The sequence below is a fragment of the Symphalangus syndactylus genome, chromosome 7, assembly GCF_028878055.3.
Source record: "Symphalangus syndactylus isolate Jambi chromosome 7, NHGRI_mSymSyn1-v2.1_pri, whole genome shotgun sequence".
Taxonomy (NCBI): domain Eukaryota; kingdom Metazoa; phylum Chordata; class Mammalia; order Primates; family Hylobatidae; genus Symphalangus; species Symphalangus syndactylus.
The window spans coordinates 139,450,822-139,474,310 of record NC_072429.2 but is presented as its reverse complement, the minus strand read 5'-3'; the positions used below and the strand labels follow the sequence as shown (position 1 = coordinate 139,474,310).

The 23,489-nt window shown below is 48.1% G+C and overlaps 1 protein-coding gene across 10 annotated transcripts in view; it reads left to right on the top strand.

The window, feature by feature from the left end:
- Positions 1-22,912, top strand: part of AGO2 (argonaute RISC catalytic component 2) — a 118,601-nt gene extending 95,689 nt beyond the window's left edge. For 9 of the 10 annotated variants that reach the window (XM_055287390.2, XM_055287393.2, XM_055287391.2 and 6 more), the window contains 5 exons: positions 1,771-1,965; positions 3,622-3,756; positions 7,511-7,612; positions 10,467-10,666; positions 10,928-22,912. In XM_055287390.2, the coding sequence (XP_055143365.1) occupies positions 1,771-1,965; positions 3,622-3,756; positions 7,511-7,612; positions 10,467-10,666; positions 10,928-11,036 (741 nt within the window). In that variant the 3' untranslated portion in view covers positions 11,037-22,912. The remainder of the gene's footprint in view (positions 1-1,770; positions 1,966-3,621; positions 3,757-7,510; positions 7,613-10,466; positions 10,667-10,927) is intronic. The other variant, XM_063643576.1, reaches the window with a different exon arrangement.
- The last annotated feature ends 577 nt before the right edge of the window (positions 22,913-23,489 follow it).

The following is a 23,489-nucleotide window of genomic DNA, read 5'->3' as shown; positions in this document are numbered from 1 at the left end:
TTTGTTTGAGACAGAGTAACTGTCACCCAGGCTGGATTGATTGCAATGGTGCGATCTCAGCTCGCTGCAACCTTCGCCTCCCAGGTTCAAGCAATTCTCCCACCTCAGCCTCCTGAGTAGCTGGGATTACAGGCACCTGCCATCATGGCTAGCTAAATTTTGTATTTTATAGAGATGGGGGTTTCACTGTGTTAGCCAGGCTGGTCTTGAACTCCTGACCTCAGGTGATCCACCTGCTTCAACCTCCCAAAGTGCTGGGATGACAGGCGTGAGCCACTGCACCTGGCCATGCTGAGCCATTTTCAGCCCTTTCCTCTGATGGTGAAGCACCGCATGACCGTCACCGAGCTACAGCTGGGCACCAGTGTGCCCAGGAGGGAGCCAGGGCACAGAGGGGAGCCCCCGAGGGTCCTGCAGCTGGGGAAAGCCCGCAGCACAGCGGGCTGGCGCCCTCCCCTGTCCCCACCTCACCTGGTCCCCATTAGCTTTGTGTTTTTCTGTACAAATGTTATGAAACATTCAACTATATCTTGGGCTTTTGGAGCCTTAGGCTGTTTTTTTGTTTGTTTGTTTGTTTGTTTTTCAAGTTTTCAGGAACAGAGAAATCTGTGTGTTCATCCCCTATCCCCACAATTCTCAATCAATAGGAACAGATTTCTGTTTATGTTAATGTATTTCTGTTTATACCAACTGGAAACATTACAGAGTTTATTTATTTTTCTCTTGGTTTAAGAGAAAAATTATAGCCCAAGGCAGGACAAAGGACATGGAATAGTAGGAGAATTAACTGGGAAAGAACTTGTTCTGTAAGGATTGACGAAGAAGGAGGCAGATTGCCAAGAGGCAGTTCCTATTTTTCAGTGACGTGAGAGGTTTTATTTCCATCAGTGTTTTTCAAAATTTAAGGACTTCGCCTTCCCCAGCCAGGGAGTGGAGTGGCACGTGGAGATCTACCCGGTTCCCTCCGTGGGCTGGGCCACCTCATCCCTCACGCTCCCTGGGCCCCCCGACAGAGAACCGCAGAGCCGTGCTGGGCTCTCTCTGTCTGCCCTCTTTGTGGCTGACACCTTCCGGTGGCTGCTCGCATGGCTGGTGTGCCTTCGGGATGCTCTGTGTTGATGTGCTTGTAGTTTCTTTGGAAGAAATAGGGACACCCCCACCCGTTGCCTTCTTTGGACTGATTAATTCAGCCACATCTGATCCCAAGCAGAGGATAGTTCTAATCTGTTTTTGTTTTTGAGATAGAGTCTCACTCTGTTGCCCAGGCTGGAGTGCATGGTGTGATCTTGGCTCACTGCAACCTCCGCCTCCTGGGTTCAAGCAGTTTTCCTGCCTCAGCCTCCCGAGTAGCTGGGATTACAGGCATGCACCACCACGCCCAGCTCATTTTTATATTTTTAATAGAGACAGGGTTTTACCATGTTGGCCAGGCTGGTCTCAAACTCCTGACCTCAGGTGATCCGCCCATCTTGGCCTTCAAAGTTCTGGGATTACAGGTGTGAGCCACTGCACTCGGCCTTTTTTTTTTTTTTTAAACTATGTAACTTGGCAAATTTTTGTACTTCAGGACGTATTTTATTTACGAACACTATTGCCAGACACCAAAAGCCTAAAGGCTGAGTTCACACCCAGCCAGCCATTGTCACTTGACTGTGAGATGAGTTCCAGGGTGGGGACACTTCTCTCCCCATCTTCCCGAGAGTCCAGGCACATGCCCAGGAGAGGAACGTTTTGGGAACCCCTGACCACACTCACTGCCTGTTCCTGCAGGTGGTGGGCAGCATGGACGCCCACCCCAATCGCTACTGCGCCACCGTGCGCGTGCAGCAGCACCGGCAGGAGATCATACAAGACCTGGCCGCCATGGTCCGCGAGCTCCTCATCCAGTTCTACAAGTCCACGCGCTTCAAGCCCACCCGCATCATCTTCTACCGCGACGGCGTCTCCGAAGGGCAGTTCCAGCAGGTGGGCGCCTCTTGGAACCTTCCCTCCCTTTCTCCGGGGCCTGTAATTCACCTGTTTGTGCAGCAGAACCACACTCGATGAATGGCAAGAATGATGTGGCTTTCATTCGGCCCCAAGGCTGATCTGGTCACAGCATGGAAGGGGGTCCCGGGGAGGAGATGGGACACGGGGCTGTCGAGACCCTGACACGTGACACTGAGGCAGGACAGAGGGAGAGGAGGAGGGGTGGGTATGGGCCTGGAGACCAAGCGATGAGGGAGAGACGCTTGAGTCCCGCTGACTCGCAGAGCAGAGCTCCATCTGGGGGCCTCCCGAGGGCTTGGCTTTGCCTTGCAGGCTGTGGAGAGCTGTCGGGTGTCTCTGCGAGGCGGGGAGCTCATCGCGTCTGAGGATGCTGTCTGCAGTGTGAGAAGTGTGGAGGCAGGGCCGGGAGGAGGGATAGGTGGCAGCTCTGTTGAAGGTAGGGTTGCCAGGACGCGGCCACTGTCTGGATGTAGAGAGAGGGACAGCCACTGCCGGGTCCAGACAGGCAGGGAAGCCATCACAGAGGGGTGAGGGGAGTTTCGTCGCTGTCTTTGGTTGAGAGCACACGCAGCACCCCCAGATCAAGGTGACCTGTGGGCAGGAATGAGTCCATCTTGGCCTGGAACCCGGGCGACGGGTGCCCTGAATGTTTCTCCCGATGGCTAGAGCTGATTCCTCCCCACCCCTTGCCATGCCACATGGTTGCTTCCTTGGGAGGTGTTAGCAAGAAAAGCAGAAAGCCGCCCTGGGGCTGTTGGGGAGGAGCCCCACCCAGTGTGGTGGGAAGACATCCTCGGTGGCTGCCCCAGGAGCTCAGAAACTCGCCCGCTTGATCAGGAGGCGGGATGGCACGCAGCCCAGCTCCCGCGTTTGCCTTCCCAGTGCAGAGTGGAAGCAGAGCTCGTTCCCGAGACCCATGGCCTCCTGGGAGGACAGAATGGATACACCTTGCCCCACCGGCACTTCCTGGCTGGAGCGTTCCCTGAGCTTTTTTTTTTGAGACAGACTCTCGCTGTCACCAGGCTGGAGTGTAGTGGCAGGATCTCGGCTCACTGCAACCTCCACCTCCCAGTTTCAAGCAGTTCGCCTGCCTCTGCCTCCCAAGTAGCTAGGACTACTACAGGCGCCCACCACCACGTCCAGTTAATTTTTGTATTTTTAGTAGAGACGGGGTTTCACCATGTTGGCCAGGATGATCTCGATCTCTTGATTTTGTGATCCGCCCACCTTGGCCTCCCAAAGTGCTGGTATTACAGGCGTGAGCCACCGCGCCCAGCCCAAAGCCTGCCCTGAGCTTCTGCAGGAGCTTGGCCTCTGCATGTGCCTTCTCAGCTCAGAGCCCAGCCCGCATCCCTGGCGTTGGCTGCGCCCCTTGCATACACAGAACCTCCTGGGCCCTCCAGGGGAAGTATTCTTTCCATTTCTGAGTGCCAAGCCCCTTCCTCCTGCATCCAGTCCTCCCTGCAGAGAGGATGGTTTCAGCCCTCCTGTGTTTTCACCTCCCCGTGAACACACTCATTGTCTCTCGGAATCACCACGGCTGGGTGTTCTAAACCCAGAACCCGCACTTGGGACCGTTGCTCACATGCACTACCATCTTTAAGCACGACCTCCTCCCTCCCGTGCCCCTAGGTTCTCCACCACGAGTTGCTGGCCATCCGTGAGGCCTGTATCAAGCTGGAAAAAGACTACCAGCCCGGGATCACCTTCATCGTGGTGCAGAAGAGGCACCACACCCGGCTCTTCTGCACTGACAAGAACGAGCGGGTGAGTTTCTGCATGACTCCAGGCAGGGGGCACGGTTCTCCCCTCAGCCCCACACCCCGAGCACACTCACAGAGAACCTGCTGGCCACAGTGCCGCTGTCCCAGGCTCTAGGGTGACTCTGTTCTCCAAGGGGCTTCATGGGGACCCAGGTTTAGGCACTAGAGAAGGCTGTCCTTGATTTGGTGAAGGCTTTTTTGTTGTTGTTTTGGAGGGTTTTGTTGTGTTTTAAGATGGGGTCTGGCTCTGTCACCCAGGCTGGAGTGCAGTGCTGCGATCATAGCTCATTGCAGCCTCTAGCTCCTGGGCTCAAGTGATCTTCCCACCTCAGCCTCCCTGGTAGCTAGGACTAAGGCATGCGCCACCACACCTGGCTAATTTTTTTTTTTAATTTTTTGTAGAGACAGGGTCTCACTATGTTGTCCAAGCTGGTCTCAAACTCCTGGGCTCAAGCCATCCTCTTGCCTTAGCCTGCCAAAGTGCTGGCATTACAGGTGTGAACTATTGTGCCCCACCAAAAAGTCTTAATTTATAAATCCCATAGGCCTAGGCTAGGTCTAGGCACAAGATGTCACTTATCTAATAGATTACCAAAAGAGGTGGCTCTGAAAAAGTCCCAGTTAGAAGTCACAGCAAGGAGCTGTGCAGTCGTAAAGAATTGGCAGAGTGGTGCAAACTCGGACCCTCCCAGCAGGTCCCTGTGGCAGGGCTGGAAGGTGGTGCTGAGGAGGGGAGGAGAGGTGGCGGCGTTGAAGTGCCACAGGTCATCTCACAGGGGTTCCGGAAGGAGAATGAGGAGGAGCAAGAGTTGTAGAAAGAACAGCTGAGAATTCTCCACAGCTGACGAAAGATAGGAGACCCAGGTTAAAAGTGTTTTCCGTATTCCTCGTAGGATAAGTAAAAATAAACTCACACCTATCCACATTGTCCTAACTGCATAACATCAAGGTAGTTGCCTAAGGAAAGAGACCTGCCCAGAAAGGAGGCCTTGGACTGAACCAGGAGACCTTCACCTGGTCAAGGCAGGGCCAGAAGGCAGAGAGTTATCATCCACTTGGCACCCAGGAAAGAATACTTAAGAGTGTTAGACTCCCTACAGGCACACCCGTGCAAGGACACAGGGAAGGTTTACTGTGCAAATGGAAGGCGAAACAGAAGTTAAGCATCACAGTGAGGAAAAAGGATATTTTATCACAGTAAAAGGAATCATTCACCAGGCCAGGCACGGTGGCTCACGACCGTAATCCCGGCACTTTGGGAGGCCGAGGCAGATGGGTCACCTGAGGTCAGGAGACCGAGACCAGCCTGCCAACATGGCGAAACCCCATCTCTACTAAAAATACGAAAAATTACCCAGGCGTGGTGGCGGTCGCCTGTAGTCCCAGGTACTTGGGAGGCTGAGGCAAGAGAATTACTTAAACCTGGGAGGCAGAGGTTGCAGTGAGCCGACATTGTGCTACTGCACTCCAGCCTGGGGGACAGAGTGAGACTGTCTCAAAAAAGAAAAAAAAAATACCCAAAAATAAATAAATAAATAAGTGGAATGATTCACCAAAAAGATACAGCAACTAATGAGCTTGAATGTACCTAACACCAAATTATGTAAAGAAAAAAAAAAGTAAAGCAAAAACTCACAGAATTTTAAGGAGAAATTGATGAACACGCTATCAAAGATGGATATTTTTACACAGCTCTTACTATACTGTTTCAAGACAAAAATGAAAAACTAAGGAAAAAAAAATTGGGGCCAGGCATGGTGACTCATGCGTGTAATCCCACCACTTTGGGAGGCCAAGGTAGGAGGATCGTATTAGACCAAGAGTTCAAGACCAGCCTCAGCAACAAAGTGAAACCCCATCTCTAAAAGAAATTTAAAAATTAGTTGTGTATGGTGGCATACACCTATGGTCCCAGCTACTCAGGAGGCTGAGGCAAGAGACTTGCTTGAGCCCAGGAGGTTGAGGCTGCAATGAGCTGTGATTGCACCACTGCACTCTAACCTGTCTTAAAGAAAAAAAAAAGAAACTGAAAATTGGAAAAGTGAAATGAACAAGCCAAGCCAGGTCTAATAGCTAGATAGAATCTTCCCTACAAATAGCTGAGTTCACATGGAAGGGTTATAAAAGTTCTGTCAGGACAAAGGAAGTCTCAGGAGCTTTCCAAACTTCAGACTCAAGCCATATTTTTTTAATAATTATACAATTAAATTTTAAATCAACAGTAGAAACGAAGTTGAATGTTTTCAACTTGCAATTCACTGCTGAGTAGCTCATGCATTAAACATGTAACAAGAATAGAAATCACAAAGTACTCAGAACCTAACAAAATCAAGAATGTCCTGTCAAGCCTTATGCAATGCAGCTAAAACAGTGCAGTCTGTAGATTTAGATGAATGTGTTGTACAACAAGAAAGAGAGTGATCAAAGAAGCCTAAAGACATAGGAAGGATGGGAATAAGAGACCTCAGTCCCCAGGAGTCAAGGGAAGGCTGAGGCACTCATGCCTTGGGTGCCTTCCCCTGTCCCCCTTCCTCCCCGCTGCAGCCCCCAGATCTCTGTTGCCAGGAGGCAGGAGGGCTCTGAAGTCAGCTTGCTCCTGGTGACACCTACACGCCACTTCTCCATCCTGGAATGGAAAATAATGAGGTAGAAACTGAAGAAGAAATAAAGCAGATGAACAAAATCCAAACCTACTTTGAAAAGAGATATTAGGGCCGGATGCGCTGGCTCATGCCTGTAATCCCAGCACTTTGGGAGGCCGAGGCGGGCAGATCACGAGGTCAGGAGTTCAAGACCAGCCTGACCAACATAGTGAAACCCCGTCTGTACTAAAAATACAAAAATTAGCCGGCCGTGGTGGCACATGCCTGTAGTCCCAGCCACTCGGGAGGCCGAGGCAGGAGAATCACTTGAACCTGGGAGGCAGAGGTTGCAGTGAGCTGAGACTGCGCCATTGTGCTCCAGCCTGGGTGACAAAGCAAGACTCCATCTCAAAAAAAAAAAATTGCAAAGAAGGGAACACACTGGAGATTCTTTTTTGTATGTATATTTAAAATGTGTACAACTAGAAAACATTCATCAGGGACCCTGCTAAATGCTGGAGCGGGGCTTGTGGGGTGGGGGTTTGCTGCTGTGGTGGCCATGCCTGCATCTTGGCTGACTTTGGTCCATGCTTGTGACCTTGTAATTAAACCATTGAATGGTTATAGGTACCGCCCCTGGCCTCTGGGACAGTCTCTGATGGGGCCGCCCTGCTCTGTCAGGTGCTGGGAGCAAGACACCAGCAAAGCACAGGCGCTCCTGACAGCGTTTAGAGCCCCCCAGCGCCTCTGCCTCGAGCGCCGGTATGCTTGTGCTCAGACGATGGCCCGTCCGCAGCCAGTCACCTGGTTTAGCTTTAGATTTGTATGTTGGTGACAGTTTCCATCTTGACCTCAAATCAAAATAGCACCAACAGTAGTGAGGGACTCTTAAGGCATTAAAGGCACGTTCTGCAGTGAAAAGACTGCATTTAACTCACGGGCCTTCATGAGAGTTGGCGGAAAATAACCCCAGCCCACATAGAACATTAACTCATTTAACTTGGTGGTCAGCACTTGTTAAATTTTATTTAACACTATACTACCGAGGACCTGTATTAGCCAATTTAAAAACTTCAAAATAGGGCACCCTGGCCAACGGGCGGCGCGGCTGCCTGGCCCGCCTGCTGGCTCTGCCGGTCCCTGGCCGTGTCTAACGAGATGCCTGTGTTGCCGAAGGTTGGGAAAAGTGGAAACATTCCAGCAGGCACGACTGTGGACACGAAAATCACCCACCCCACCGAGTTCGACTTCTACCTGTGTAGTCACGCTGGCATCCAGGTAAGGCCGGGAGTCTTCTTTGGACAGAGTCTTGGCTGTCTGCCGTGTCATCCCCACATTCAGCAAACACTTGCGCTCTGGCTGGCATGTGGGATGTGGTGTGAGGGGCCCACACAGGCAGTACCAGGGAACCGGGGAGCCCAGGCTGTGCCAGGCGCTGGGGTGGGGAGAGGGGTCTGTGGTGGGGGGGGCGTCAGCATGGGCCTCCCAGAAGAAGGAAGTCCCATTTGGTAGGGCTGAGGAGCAGGGAGCACCAAGGGCCTTGGGGAGCCGGGGGTGTGGTGTGGCTGGAGCTTGGTGGGGTCTGAGCAGGAATGAGGCGCTGGGGCTACCGTGGGGTGGCAGCTAGAAGGCAACTGGGAAGCTGCTGTAGGGGCCACATGGGGCAGCCTCGTGTCGATTCACGAGCACTTGGCACAGTCAGCCTTGCCGTCCCCTCCTTGCGCAATCACTGGCCAGGGCCAGGCTCCAGCCAAGGACTGGGTGCTCCAAGAAGGTTGCCGTGGTGTTGGTTATCACCCCGAGACTCTTCTGGGTTCCTTCATGAGGGGCCCCTCATCTGGCTGAAGGCGATTCTTGTGAGCACTGACAGGAGCAGGAACACCTGTGGCAGGAGCTGCCCCTCCCCAGCTCTGCAGAGCCTCGCCCTGGGGCAGGAGGAACCTTAGTCACATGCCGTCCCTGCCTGCAGAGAGCTTGATCAGAGGGGCTTTTGGTTTTTGAAAGTATAAGTAAGGACTTGAATATCCCTTCCTAAAGGATTCGAACGCTAGAGTTTGAGGATTTGCTATGAACTTTGTACGTACCTTTAATATTCCATTGGAAATATTTAAAAATGTCACGTTGTTCACATGCCTGACAGAAGGAATAGGGGCTGGTGAACCGTGGCCTGTGGGCCAGGTCCAGCCTGCAGCCCGGGAGCTGAGAGTGGGTTTTGCTGTTCAAAGGGTTGTTGAGAAGCAGGCGATGGAGTGCGTGCAGGGTTTGTGGCACTTCTTGGTACAAAGCGCCTGTCCCAGTGTTGGCTTGCTTTGCCAGGGCTAGCGAGATGGGCCTGGGGCCGTGCCCTGCCTGCGTGTGCCCTCTGTTCCGTCTTCCCTCCTGGTGGGGGAGCCTCACCCACCAGGGCCTCCCGGGCGTGTTTCCTGGGCAAACTCTTCTCCCTGAACTTTCTACCCAAAATCTTTCTAACGGGGGATGCTTCTCTGGTGAGCTATTTATGGCCCAAGGCTGCCACTGCTGCTGTGTCCTTAGCAGACCCATGGAGACAGATGCCCTCACTCCCCTGGGTCCCTGTGACACCACCAGTCACACATCAGGAAAGGGGTGCCGGAGCGTGTGCAGTGTAGCATCAGGGACAAACGTTCCACTGCCCACCAGCAGCAGGGGACTCGGCACAGGGCTAGACACAGAGCAGGTGGCAGGGACTGTGCTGGACAGGTTGTTGTCAGAAGGGCCTGGGAGGCTGGCAGGTGGAGCAGGCGGTGAGGCGGGCAGGCAGGCAGAGGTGGCCACAGAGAGGCCTGCAGTCAGCAGCTGGTGCTGCTTTCGTTTCAAAGGATCTCCAACCTCAGGAGGTGTGTAAAATGGTACTCACGTTCACACTCTCACTTCTACAATGTTAGTACTAATGTGTAATTTTTGTTTTGTTTTGTTTTTTTTAGACAGAGCCTCACTCTGTCACCCAGGCTAGAGTGCAGTGGCGCATACTCAGCTCACTGCAGCCTCTGCCTCCCGGGTTCCAGCGATTCTCATGCCTCAGCCTCCTGGGTAGCTGGGATTACAGGCGCACGCATCCACACATGGCTAATTTTTGTATTTTTAGTAGAGACAGGGTTTCGCCACGTTGGCCAGGCTGGTCTCGAACTCCTGACCTCAGGTGATCTGCCCGCCTCAGCCTCCCAAAGTGCTGGGATTACAGGCATGAGCCACTGCACCTGGCCTAATGTGTAACTTTTATTAGAGGTCTTTTTCTTGCCATTATAAATCAATTATATAAAACGTAAGATACGCAAATGGCACTGTCCTTGTTATGTCCACTTTCAATATTGCTTTATATCTTTTTTTTTTTTTTTTTTTTTTGGAGACGGAGTCTCACTCTGTCCCCTAGGCTGGAGTGCAGTGGCGCAATCTCGGCTCACTGCAAGCTCTGCCTCCCGGGTTCATGCCATTCCCTGGCCTCAGCCTCCCGAGTAGCTGGGACTACAGATGCCCGCCACCATGCCTGACTAATTTTTTGTATTTTTAGTAGAGATGGGGTTTCACCCTGTTAGCTAGGATGGTCTTGATCTTGTGACCTCGTGGTCTGCCCGCCTCTGCCTCCCAAAGTGCTGGGATTACAGGTGTGAGCCACCGAGCCCAGCCTGCTTTATATCTTTGCTATGATTTTTCTGTGTGTAAATAAATGTATACAGTTTTACAAATATGGGGCCATTTACTACATGTAGTTATGATGCTTTCTTTTTTTTTTTTTTGAGACAGAGGAGTCTCTGTTGCCCAGGCTGGAGCGCAGTGGCGTGATCTCGGCTCACCTTAACCTCCACCTCCCGGGTTCAAGCGATTCTCCTGCCTCAGTCTCCCAAGTAGCTGGGACTACAGGCGTGTGCCACAATTGCCTAGCTAATTTTTTTGTATTTTTAATAGAGACGGGGTTTCACTATGTTGGCCAGGCTGGACTTGAACTCCTGACCTCGTGATCTGCCCGCCTTGGCCTCCCAAAGTGCTGGGATTACAGGCGTGAGCCTCCGCGTCTGGACTATGATGCATTTTTAATAATACAAATATAAACCTTCCACAGTATCTTTTTAAAGATTTTATGCAAGTCCAACTGTCCAATCTTCTGATTTGCTTTTAGGGGACAAGCAGGCCTTCGCACTATCACGTCCTCTGGGACGACAATCGTTTCTCCTCTGATGAGCTGCAGATCCTAACCTACCAGCTGTGTCACACTTACGTGCGCTGCACACGCTCCGTGTCCATCCCAGCGCCAGCATACTATGCCCACCTGGTGGCCTTCCGGGCCAGGTACCACCTGGTGGATAAGGAACATGACAGGTGAGTGGCATGCCTGGCTGGAGGTCACAGCAGGGATAGTTTTTGCCACGGGTATTGGCAGCTGCTTTTCCAGAAGGGGAAGGGGCAGGGCCGCAGCGGCTGGAGCCGGCGCCCCAGAAGGCCTGCTAGTGGCATGGCCGTCAGCGTGGGACTCTCCCCTCCCCCAGGTTCCCACCATGCCACCTCGACTTAGTGGTCGACGCCCCGCCTCATCGTGCATTACGGCTGCACATTCTCATTCTCTCTCTCTCATCCCTGCAGTGCTGAAGGAAGCCATACCTCTGGGCAGAGTAACGGGCGAGACCACCAAGCACTGGCCAAGGCGGTCCAGGTTCACCAAGACACTCTGCGCACCATGTACTTTGCTTGACATGTTTTAGTGTTTAGCGATTGTGTACCGAGTGGGATTCACGAGACCAGCTACACTCAGACCAACAGATGGCCAGCCCTTCCGTGACAGCCAGCATCGAACATGAGACGTCATTGATTTTATTAGATTCTCCGTTTTCCAGAATGCCTTCCGTCCCAGATTTCAAACTTGGATTTTGAACTGCAGACCTGTATGAGAACCCAATGTCATAGGAAATATGGTTTGCTAAAATCTATAAGCTGCTTATTAAAATAGAGTCCCGTGCATCCTAAAAATTTCCTAAAACCAGTCTATGAACTCAGGGCTTTAAAACATTTTTAATTTATCTGGTCATTCAATTTACTTGTTTTTAATACATGATTCTCTATGAAATTGATGGGCTCAAACTAGCTGTGAATCTTCTGAGAGTGAAAGCGACACAAAACACAAGTGTGGTTTTAAAGCCTTGAACATTCTGATGTTGTCACTAAAGTTGATTTCCAGGCGATGCTCGTGTGCCCCTGGCGTGGCTCACCCAAGTTCCTCGACTGAGGGCCGGTGGCCATGCAGAGGCGTCCGCAGGTGCCGTGTTCTGCCAGCACCGCCCTGAGCTAAGGAGCAGTGGAGAAGGTGGGCCCCGTGTGTTTACAGCATTTCCAGGTCCAGAGAGGTTGGCAGACAAGTGCCATTTTAATAAAAAATGTATTTAAAAAAAGAAAAAAGACAATGTACTGACAGTCTAATCATCAGATTTGTCCTATAGGACTGTGACATTTATTTTCCAAAGTTTTTAAAGAATACGGGTCTGTGGTGATAAATACAGTACAATCCTTTTTCACTGTCGTCTTTAATGTAAGAGAAAAATATATATATCTGGTTTGCAGTATTAATGTGATAGATAGATGCTGTTTTTTCATTTTATTGACTATGGGGTGCTTCTGTGATCTGTTTAGCATATCGAGAGTGTTCTGGAGCCTGGAGATGGGACCGCCTCTCAGTTCTTAGTGCTTACGGATGGGAATATGCAATTGACTTAATGTGACAGCAACCCGCTTCCCCCCGTGGAGACTGTGCAGCGTGTACCCATGGGAGGGGCGGATGTGCCCTCGGCGCCGCGCGCCACCCTCCCTGCCGCCTCGTCCCCATGTGTCACTCACTCAGCTGATGAAGCACAAGTGGAAATTATTTATTCTTGCATTGCTGGGAAACATTGATGTGTCGGGACTCACTCCTCTCCGTGTGCGCTTTTGTCAGATGACTTTCATAGATGTATGCACTGAGATTTCGTAGAAAGCTGTCAGTGGTGGCTCTGCTGGGCGTGAGGCCGTCGGTCACAGCGAAGGAGCCTGCCCGGCCCTGGGAGGCCCCAGGATAGCAGGGCCAGCAGAGGGCATGGACCATTCTTCTGGGGTTTGCATTTGGGCCCCAGACGTGGGTTTGCCAATCTAGAAACTGTTGCACTAAGAGTGACACCACGGACGATTTTGAAGGCTAACAACAGACAACTCTGTGCTGAGTGGGCTTTTTGTCTCTGTACACAGTTTTAGTAAGACTCAAATCCATGTTCCGTGTAGAGGTGTCAGGAAGGAGGCGAGCCTCCCCTAGTGCTGCTGTGCGCTCCATAGGTCCCCTCTTCCCGCTGCTGTTCCCTCCCCGGCCCTGCGCGACACTTACCTCGGCACTGTGGTGGAGTGGGGTGCCAAAGGAGCTGCCTCCTGCTGAGCGGCACCCCCTCCACCTTTGTGCTCAGCTGCTTTGGAGGCAGCAGGAGGGGCAGCAAGCCGCAGGTGGGGGGTCTCCGGATACCTCGCCTGGATGTTGGCGGCAATGACAAAGGGATGACTATTATTTGTGAAGATGTGTACTCAGAGTGGTGTGTGTGTGTGTGTGTGTGCACGCGTGTGTCCCTGTGTGTGTGTGAGTGTCTTATTAATGGCATTAGTCTCTTCTGGCTGTATTTTTTTTTTTTTTTTTTTATCTTTTTAAATGACAGAAGCTCCCACTCTAAGAAATGGCAGTTCCTTTTGTTTTATTGGCAAGTGGCACTTTCTCCTGTTTTCAGAAGGATACAGACATGCTCGTAGCTTAAATTAACAGATGCATTCAAGCTAAGGAGGGAATCTTGTGACTAATAACTTTTCAAATCTGAAATTAGATTAGTTTCCAGCCGTTTATAGAATCATCTGGAACCATGTGTCTCAAAGGTGTGTTTCTTCCACCTGCGTCTGACTGTCTGGGGGATGGTGGTTCTTGTTTAAAATGCAGATTTGTGGGCCTGCTGCCACCTCCTGCGTGCGGTGCTTCAGGGCTGGCCTGGGCATCTGTGTCTAAGCGATGGCCTGCAGCCCTGGGCTCCCTGGGGTCTGAGGACCCAGCTCTGGCGGCACCCGGCAGGGAGGAGGTGCTTCCTGAGCGGATGGCTGAGACAGACTGGGCTGGCAGAAAAGTAGGACTACAATTTTTTTTTTTTTTTTATCATTTTGAAGGAAAACTTTTATTTTTAGTGGGCCAGAGTACTTTGAGAAGGGTACTTTTTTATAGCCCTATGCTTGTTTTATAAAACTTTTAATACTAAAAACATTAATAGACCAAACATCTCCAGCTGCACACCTTTGTACATGTCTGATGATTCAGAGTTTAAATGGCTGTAGTTACAATTTCTCAGGTAAACAATTGTTTTCTCCAATTTTTGCCAATCCCTGCATTATTAGGATAAATTTTGAGATAGTGTAAAACCTCAAAGTACAGTAGGGTAAGTCCCAGTCCTGTTCACGTGAAAGCCAGAGGTGGCCCCTTCCCGGCGTCTGATCGTCTGATCATGTGGGTGCCTGGGGCCCCACCATCCTTCCCTGTCCACTGCTGCCCCCTGGGTCTGTTAAGATTTGAGGGGTGCCCACTCGCTGGCTTTGTCCCCATCCCACTGTTAAGTAAGGTGTGCCTTGCTTTAAGCAAACTGAATGTGAAAATTACGTTGTAGAAGTCTGGGTTTGTTTAAAAGAAAAACTGGGATTTTATCTCATCTCTTTAAAAGAGGTCTCCCAATTCGATTCCTATACTGGGACTCTTCCTGGTATATTTTTACATGTTCACTTTTTAAAAACATTGATGTACTCCCATCCTTTTACCACTACCCTATCATATTTGACAAGTTCTTGCTGTAATGACGAAGCAATTAACGAACACCAGGGGAGCAGTGGAAAGCTGCCCTCGTGTGTGAGAGCCCTTCGGTGACGCAAAGCCACCATCCTGTTGTTTGTGTGTCCTAAGCTCAGATTTTCCTGGTTTGGATAAATTTTGTAAAACTGGGCATAGCTGTACTTTTAGAAAGGGATTGTTTTCCATAGGTTTTGGTTTTCTCTGGTTCAAGCAGTCTTTACATGCAGCCTTTTTACTGCACATCAGGGTCTCCCTTTTCTTTTCAGGATGATGTTGCTTTTTGGTGGTGGTCTCACACTCCTTTGGATGAATGTTTGCACTCTAGAACCACAAATGATGCGTGACCATTGTACAGCTTGCCCAAGAGGGAACTGTTGGAAGCAGGCAGTGACCTCCACGCTGTTTGTTTGAGGCTGTCCTAAACTGCTATCACTAATGTTTACCCCGGTGACTGAGTGCCCATTAGAACAGATCATGTCATTTCAGTTCCTGTAGTGGGGTTAGTAGGTGGGGGGTTTTATTGTTGTTGTTATTTGTTACTTTTATTGCTGTTAAATGCAAATATTGCTATTTATTTTTTCCTTTCTGCTCTGGTTTGGTTTGGCCGACACAGATATTCCAGTGCATGTGGTACCTAATGGATATGATAGAAATTATTTCCCCAACTTTTATAAATTACCTAATGTTTACCTTCAAGTTTGCTGGATGATTTATTTTTGAAAGCCACAAATGTGATTTTTCTGGATGAATTCTTTTTCTTATATATGCAGCAATGTAATTTTACATTGACCTGTGGGGTGGTTTAAATTTTATTTTTACAAGGCAGTTTTTCAGTCAAATTATATATTTGATACAATATGCTAAGGATAGACCGGCCACACGTCAGGCAGCCGGGACACCGGAGTGTCCCCAGGAGGCCTTTGGGGCTGGGGCGGCTTCTCGGCTGCTCGTGCTGGTCGCCCATGGCTTGTTCCCTGCGCCTCTGGGAACTGGATGAGTCCTTCGGCGGGACTGTGACCCGCTGGACAGTTGAAAGGATTTTTCATGGGCATTTTCCTACACATAAGGCAGTTCCGTTAGGAGGAGCTTTAGAAGTCGACATAATCCAGATAGTGGACAATCCCAGTGGCCCAGACAAGCCATACGACATTTTCCTGTGACCTCTCTCTGACCCATCTCTCACGCTCATGAGAAAAGGAATGTACAATAAATAGAAACAAACTTCCTCAGTGCCCATGCGCCTCACTTGCAGAACGCGAGTATTTTATTTATGTTTGAAGCCCTTCCCCAAAGTGACCAAGTTGTTGCGCTCTAGCTGCCGTGCCAGCAGTCTCGTCCGCTGTGACGCTTTTCGGTGCGGACCCAGTGCACCTGTGACTTTGTCATGGGGGTGCCCCTGTTACACACACACACACACACATGCTGACTCTTTTTTGTGAGGAAAATCTTCGACTCAAAATAATTGCACTGATTTTTTGAGACAACTTCTTTTTACGATGTCCCACTTCGCATCTGCTGTACTTGTTTGAGATGATTGTAAATAGATTTACGGTAGGAGAAGTGATATGAATGCAACACGTGGCTCTGTTGTGGAGACACTGCCTCGTATTCAGTATTATGTGTTAGAGCTATGTGGACTTAACTCTGTTCCGCCCTTTAGCTTCGTGTCTGTTGACCATTTATGAAGGACAAGTTCGCCTCATTTTCTTTTTCTTCTGAAGGGAAGTTCTAGATCTATTACTAGGAGAACATGGTCTCTTGGTGCCTGATGATTTAGTCCTAAGCAGACTCGTTGCAGTCTTGTGAACACTGTTGTGGTCTGTTTGATTCCTCGTCGCTTACCATGGCTCTCCAAAGCATGGTCTTTGAGTTCCACCCAGCCTGGGACAGTCCGGACAGGAGGCATCTGCTCCGCCTGCTACTAGGACGCGAGGGCCTCCTTGCGTCTCTGTGGTCAGAGTCATTTTAAAGCCATGAGGTCACTGTCGTGTCAAAGCTGTCATTTCTGCCCGTTATTTTGCTGGAGTAGCAGCGTGTGCTGTAGCTCCCATGTGTCACTCTGTGGTCAGGCTACCCTGTGTCACACCCAGCAAGAAGTTTTTCAGCCCCAGACCAGTCTGTGTGTGTGTCCGAGTCACACCAGTGCCATTACGGTGCCCTCGCTTATGCTTCTTTCAGTATGTTTTGCCATGTTATTGTCTAAAGTGAATGTATTGGCTTAGCCAAATCACTACAGAAGGTGGTTCCTAAATACCTTTTAGTTAAAAAAAAAAAAATGCAGATAAAGGCTACCTCTGAATTCTCAATAGATTCATCATGTTTGCTCTTAAGTGTAGCTGTCCACACTGAAAACAGCCAATATGTTGCCTGAATAAACTGAATTGTGAATATCTATCTGTTCAGTTCTGGCTTGAAAATGTGTGTGCCATACTGTGACCCATGGGCAGCCCCTCCTCCTCTGCTGTGTCAGGTGGACCAGGGTCACCTCTGTGCTGCACAGCTTTGAGATTCTAGGATTCTACGGTCGGCATGAATGGCATGGGAGGGTTCTCTGCACGGGACGGCATGCTGACCTGCAGGCTGGCAGGAGCCTGCGCAGGTATGGCAGAATCTTGAAACAGCCTGTGTCCTGCCTGGCTTTTCACTTTGCTGTTTAATATAAGAAAGCACTTTTTTTTCTGCTTTACCTACGAAAGGGTTGAAAATGGCCTCCTCTGTCCTCTCCTCTCTTTTATACACTCTGTAAAATCACAAAGGTGCTTCAACACCGACTGTCGTGCAAATAATACATTTAAAATAGTTGCATGGTTTCAAGGACAATGCAGGACGTAATTGGCCTTTGACTTGGGGACCTCGGGTTACTCTCACTCCCTACTGCAAACAAACTAAGGATTGAAAGCAAAGCATTCTGTTCAAATCCAGGGCCCTTTGTTTGAAAAGAACACAGAGCCCCACAGCTGGTGTTTTGAAGTAGAAGTTCCCACTAGTGGCGCAGTGGACTGTCTGATGCTGACTTGCAGGAAGTCGGTCCTGGGAGGCTCTGAACACCCCTCCCTGTGATTAACCACTTTGCTGTCAGAAATGTCATTTTCCCCTACACTGTGCTATGGGCCTGGGCCTCCTTCGCTTCTTTCTTTGGGTTCCAGATGTTTCCCGATCTTCAGGTTAGCGCTCGCCCCAATTTCTCCATGAGTTTACTTCTGAGTTGACGCGATGGTCTGACAGTTGGAGGCGTCTGGGTGTTTGGAGGTGGCCCCGCTGTCATGTTGGCTGCTCATCAGACATTGAGTTTGGCCCCGGCGGTTCTACTACGTCACTACCTGGAAGCAGTTGCCATTAACACCCTGCTGTTTGGGGTTTCGATGCTTTTTATGCTACGTTGCGTGCTTTCATTCCGGAAGAGCTAAGTGTCCTTTGCAGTCTCAGAATGTTTTGTAATTCTGCCACCAGGCTGTTCCATGCGGACAGACCTCAAGAGGCTTGGGCCCTCGTGGGTGTCCCACTGCCTGCCGGCCCAGGGTACAGGCTGCCTGGGTCCGCTGGGCTGGTCTTGGGGTGTCAGAATCTGGTCCAGGGTGTTTCGAGGGGACACTGCACAGCTGCTTGCCCCTCGACTCAGTCATGGGAGCTGCAGCACGCAGATCCACCGCAAGCTTCCTGCACGCACATCTCCGGAATGCCGCACTGGGCCCTCCCACCATCTTCGCGTTTGTGAGAATTTACTCAGAAGTGAGAGAACTGAAGATTCCTGGTGCTTTTATTAACACGTTTCTATCTTATTGGTTGGTGTGGAAATGTTAGATGTGTTGTTAGGTCTTTAAATGCCGTGGGTGGTATGACTAAAGGGTTAAGTCCTCACCTCACCCCCCAACCCCCTTTTGGGGAGTAGGAAGAGGCTGAATTATCTCCTATTTAAAACCTCCTTGGATTTAAGTAGTTCAGAGTTAAAGCTAAAACACCAAATATTAACTCTCCCCCAAGTGTCTCCAGGAACTGGACGTTGGGGCCATTCTCATTCAGTTCTTTCTGCAGCTTCAAGGTCCTTAAAATGAGTGAGTTGATCCCAAGAACACCCCACAGCACCAACTAGCAGGGCACAGTGCAGGCGACTTCATAGATCGGGGTGCTCGTGTAGGGGTCCGGGGCTCCTTTGAACTCTGGGAGTTGTGTGCGCAGTCTTGGGTGGGAGACGGCAGGTCCCTCTGTCCCAAGAAGCTGGTGGTGCCAAGGCCTTCCTCTGTCTCCGTCGGTGCCAGCCTGATCGCGTTCTGGAAGACCCAGTCTCAGACTCTGTGCCTTTAAAGTCCGGTCCTCAGTGTCCTTTCAGAATCATGTTGGGGCTGCGTTTCTCTGGGGAACTAAGCCTGTGCCATTCCACAAGGCAGGCATGGACCTCCAGCCTTGGAAGCTTTCTTTCCGCTCCTCAGCCCTTGACTTGTAAACTGTGATGCCATGCAGTCTGGAGCCGTGGGGGACGCACTTGGTCTCATTGCGGAAAACACTTGGTTCCAGTCGTGTGGTTTCTCCCATACCCTGACCAAGTCCGCCTCTGCCAGGATTGCAGGAGATTGGTGCAAGACCCATCTCTTATGCGTTGACCATGGCCATCAGCAAAGCCTGGTGGTCTTGTTCTCATAGTCACTCGAGAAGAATATTTATTGTAATGGAAGTAGATTTTTTTAAAAAGGAATTGGAATCATGTCTTTGTAGAATGTGTGTGAAGTCCTCAGCTGTAAGGTGCTATTCAGTCCTGTGACCCTTATTTTGGAATGCTCTTCATTACTGTTGCTCTGTTTTGTGACTTCCTGGGAAACCGCTTACTTTGGTGTGGTGTCACCTTGAGCTGTGCACATAGGCCACCAGTTTTGACTTACCTAACAGGCAGTTTTTATCTCTAGCTTTTTCAAGCCAGGTATTGAGCAGTCTCTTGGCCAATGGCCTGAGAAACCACCTTTCCCTATCAAGGGGTGATTTTATTGATTATAAGTGGGGAAGTAATCCCATGTACTTATTTCTTAAATACTTAGAAAGTTCTTCTTGGTGACTCCTCTTGGCCCTCTCCTCTTTCTCCCCCAACCCACCATCCTGAAAGGCAAGGAATGGCCTCTCCCTCCGCAGAGGCAAAGGCTGCAGAGGGAGCACTGTGGCGGCAATCCCAGTTCCTCTTCAAAGCCAAACAGACAGGCGCGACTCAAATCCTACACGATGGAGGGTGGCGTTGCGTTGCAATTCCAGGCCTGAGTTTGATAGTGGATTTTAATGTAGTTGTTAAAGGTATGAATTCATGTTTTATAACTGTAGAGGCAAGCAAGTTTTTATTTTTTAAAAAGTTTTGAGAGAATAATTTATAAGTTTCTGTGCAGCAAAGTGGCTAATTACTCATTAAATACAGGAAAAGAATGTAGTATCTAAATCCAGCTTTTTCTTACCTCTGGTACACTTCAGATTACTTACCTAATACATATTGAGGGGTTTTAACCCTTAGTTTTATCAATTTTTCTAGTTTTATTTTATTTTTATAAAATAATTGAAAAAGAACCAAAAATGAATTCAAAAGTTCCATAGATGGATTTTTGCCCCTTCTTAATTTTCCCCCACAATGAAAACATTTTAGAAGACATTTTGAATCAAAATGTATTATGACCATTGAAAGTTCTCTATTTTCTAAGAAGCTGAGCAGCTCCAAGGGCCTCGTTTCAGGTGGTACTCTATGTATTGTCTATGGGCTTGTTTCTACCTGTACAGTGGAACCACGTGACCATGTCTTGTGCTTGCAATATAGAAACCACGGAGTGCTGTTTTGTGAATTGACAGTTTCTGTATAAACTCTTATTTATATACATTGGCCTCTCTGTATGATTTTCTATTTGCTACATGAATTGTAAAATTAATTATAAAATTATAGTACCTGCTAAATACAATTCTGAGGCTTCATGTCATTGTCTTTAGTTGAATACCATGCTGTGTGTCTTGAAAATGTCCACGCTTGCATGATGCTAGGTGGCAATGCCACTTCAAGCCTTAATCAGATGTTAAATTTGTGAGTTTCAGAGTATGCAAAAATATTAGGCAGAGTGAGTGTAAACTGTTCAGATCAAGATGCTGTATCATAATTCAAGTTATTTTTTCTGGAGTTAAAGGGAAGCATTCAGTGATACACCTCTCTCTCTTTTTCTCTCTCTTTCTCTCCCTCCCCCCCCCCCCCTTTCTCTCTCTTGTCTAGCTTGGCTATGGCCATAGCTTGATGAAAATGGACCATTGTGCATTTCTGTGACCGTCAAAAAGACCTGTTCTAAAAGTCTTGCGACTTTTTCAGGGTTTTTTTGTTTTTGTTTTTGTTTTTTAATGTTTCTTTTTTTCTTTCCCCTCCAGTCTGAGATTTCTGTGTGGCTGATGGAGAGTGTAATTTGGGCATAGGTCTTATTTGCAAACCTGCTCATGTTCTAAGCTTTCTTCAGGTAGTACCACCTGTCATCGCTTCTGCATATGATTTAAATGGATTTTTGTTTTTATAAAAGTATCATAAATTTAGAGATAAAATGGAGGGGACCCAGCTTTCTTTACAATGTGGATCTACCTCAGTTAAACAGTTGGGTGCTATTACTAAGTCTGTCAAATTAAATTGGAAAAAGTAACCAAACAGTGAGATACAACTCCACATGAAACTTGAAATTGTAATTTCCGTTTATTTAATGATATTTTTATTTATTTGTGCCTTTTATGTTGAACCCCAATGCATTGAAAAAAATCAGTATGAAACAGTACATATTTTATTTATATTACAGGTGGGGAGAAAAGTCCAATTGGTCATGGAATTTGATAGACTTTTCCCCAGCCATAGACTTTTCCCCAGTGTATTATAATCCCGACTGCCCCCTGTGAAAAGAAAACAAAATGTCCAAGAGCAAATTTAACATTTTACAAACAATAAAGTCCAAACTCCTCTATGCACATATTTATAGCTTATGACTTCATTTTCTGTGCCAGTGAAGGGGTGGCCAGAAAAAAAATCCCAAGTACCCTCATCATTGCTTTTCTAGCCATTCATGCCCCCTCTTCCTCTGGCACATTTTCTAAGAGTTTATTTCATAAGCAGCAAACGGACTGTTGTCGATTTCATCTCTCCTGACCTACCTGGTGGAGGTGCTAATGGCCATGGACAGAAAGGGGCGAGCCAGAGCTCGTGGCTTTGTGGAGGCAGAGGCCTGCATTCAGCAGCGGCCCTGTGTGCCTGTAAATTAGGAAGGCTTTCTGACAGGTAAGAAAATGAGATAGGTTGATGACTTACCATGCTTTTATATTTGGCAGTTTACAATTCTAGACTTTTCCTACTATGGCGATCTTTTTTTACTTAATTCTTTGGAGGTAACAATATTTTGGAGTCTTAAGAATTTGATTTTATACCGATAAGAAATAAAAATTAGGGATCTTTCCTGTAGTATATAGTTTTACTATTTTAAAGAGATCTCTGAATTTTACAAAAGAACCAACATTCCTTAATGGCAGAACTTTGAAAGTTGATTTGGGAGGCTTTTTGCTGCAGGATCTCAAAAATAAAAAGAGAGAGAGATGATTCTCCTTAAATGTTTTTAATTTTCTAACTTCCATCAGGTTGATACTTAAGCTCTATTTTGTAAAGAGTAAATCATCCTTTAGTATGCTGCATAAGATGATCAGCATTCTTGCACTTTCTCAGTAATAAGACGTGCCAGGCAATTGGCTCCCCAGGACGCATTGTGTTTTTAACCTAACGAGAGGACTTTGGGGCAGGTGATTAAATTTATATAGGTACCTCAAGAAAAAGAACCTGAATATGCTGCATTTTCTTTCTTTAGCTTTTACATGTAGCATTTTGTTTTGCTTTTGTTATTTTTGTTTAGATATATGCTTTTTGGACCCCAATAGACTGTTGAAAGAAATTTAAAAATTACTCTTGTAGGGATGTAGTATCCTTAAAAAATAAAAAAATTTTACAAAAATTGCTGCAATATCTGGCTCGAAGGTTGCCCTATATTAGAATAATACTTTAGCCAAATACACCCGAGGAGGCAGACACTATGTTTATAAGCAGACAATAATGTTCTGAATCCTTCCTGTTCATGCTGCTTTCTTAATTCGTTTCTCCATGTCATCAAGAGGTTGGATAACTTATTTCTAAGCTCAAGGTTAAAAATCATGTCACCTTTTTTTTTTTTTCCCCCAACACAGACCTCAGAAAAATTGCGATTGAGGAAGTAGCATGATCCTAAATGTGTTGCTGAAATCAGGCAGCCTGAGCCTCTGGTCTCTCCAGAGAGCCCGTCTTCACGTTTCTCTATTCCTCAGCACTCACCCGAAACTGAACAGATGGGGAGTGGTCTTGATTGTCAAGATAAAACTGGTGAAGAAAGCTAAATGCTGAGAAACTGAGCATCTAGTGTTGTGTTTAAGCTTAGCTGGGTCCTTTCTAGTTTGTTTTTACAGCTTACTAGGTTAAGTAGTTTGCACTATTTTTGCAATAAATTCATGGAAAACCTAACAGTTACTTGTTTTGTTTCTTACTGTGTGTATATAAACTAATACTAAAAGTTTGGCATAGTGTTTTTTCACCTCCTTACATAACCCTTAACATGCACAGAATGCTGTAAAGCTGATAAAATATGATGTGAATGATATTTTATAAAGTTATTTTGTATGGTGTCAATTTTGTTTTGCCTCATAGTATGTCAGCAAAAAATTAAATAAAAGTGCTCCTATTTACAGCTGCCTCTTCCAAAAATCTTCAATTCCTCACCTACTTCTTTAGGCACTTCCTTCTGCACAGGTTATGATTCCAGTTCCCGAGGCAGAAGCATGCCTTCAGGGATGAAGTCCACAGCCCTGTTCCACAAACAGGGGGCTGTTCCTTGAAGAATGTACTTGGCAGAGCTGGGCATTACCCGAGGATTTGGGTGTGGGGGATGAGAACGACACGCATCAGTTGGACTAGTGGGAAGAGCCATGGTGTCTCAGAGAGTTGGCTGTTTCTGCTCTTGCAGCATGAGAAAGGATCGAGAAGCCATTCAGCTAAGCCCGTCATGAGCAAGGTCCTGAGTTCTGTGTTGAGTGTGGGAACCTGAGCTGGCACCGTCCTGGTTCTCAGCCTGGCCAGCCACTTTGCTACTCTGTCCTGGCTAGGTTTACGCACATTGGCGCTGCTCTCAAATCCCTGGTGGCCTCACCCTGAGGTGGGCTGTTTCTGACTTCTGCTGTCTATACTGAGAAGATGATGTTCTGGGAAAGGAAAATGGGGCTTTTCCTTTTTTTTTTTTTTTTTTTGAGATGGAGCCTCACTTTGTC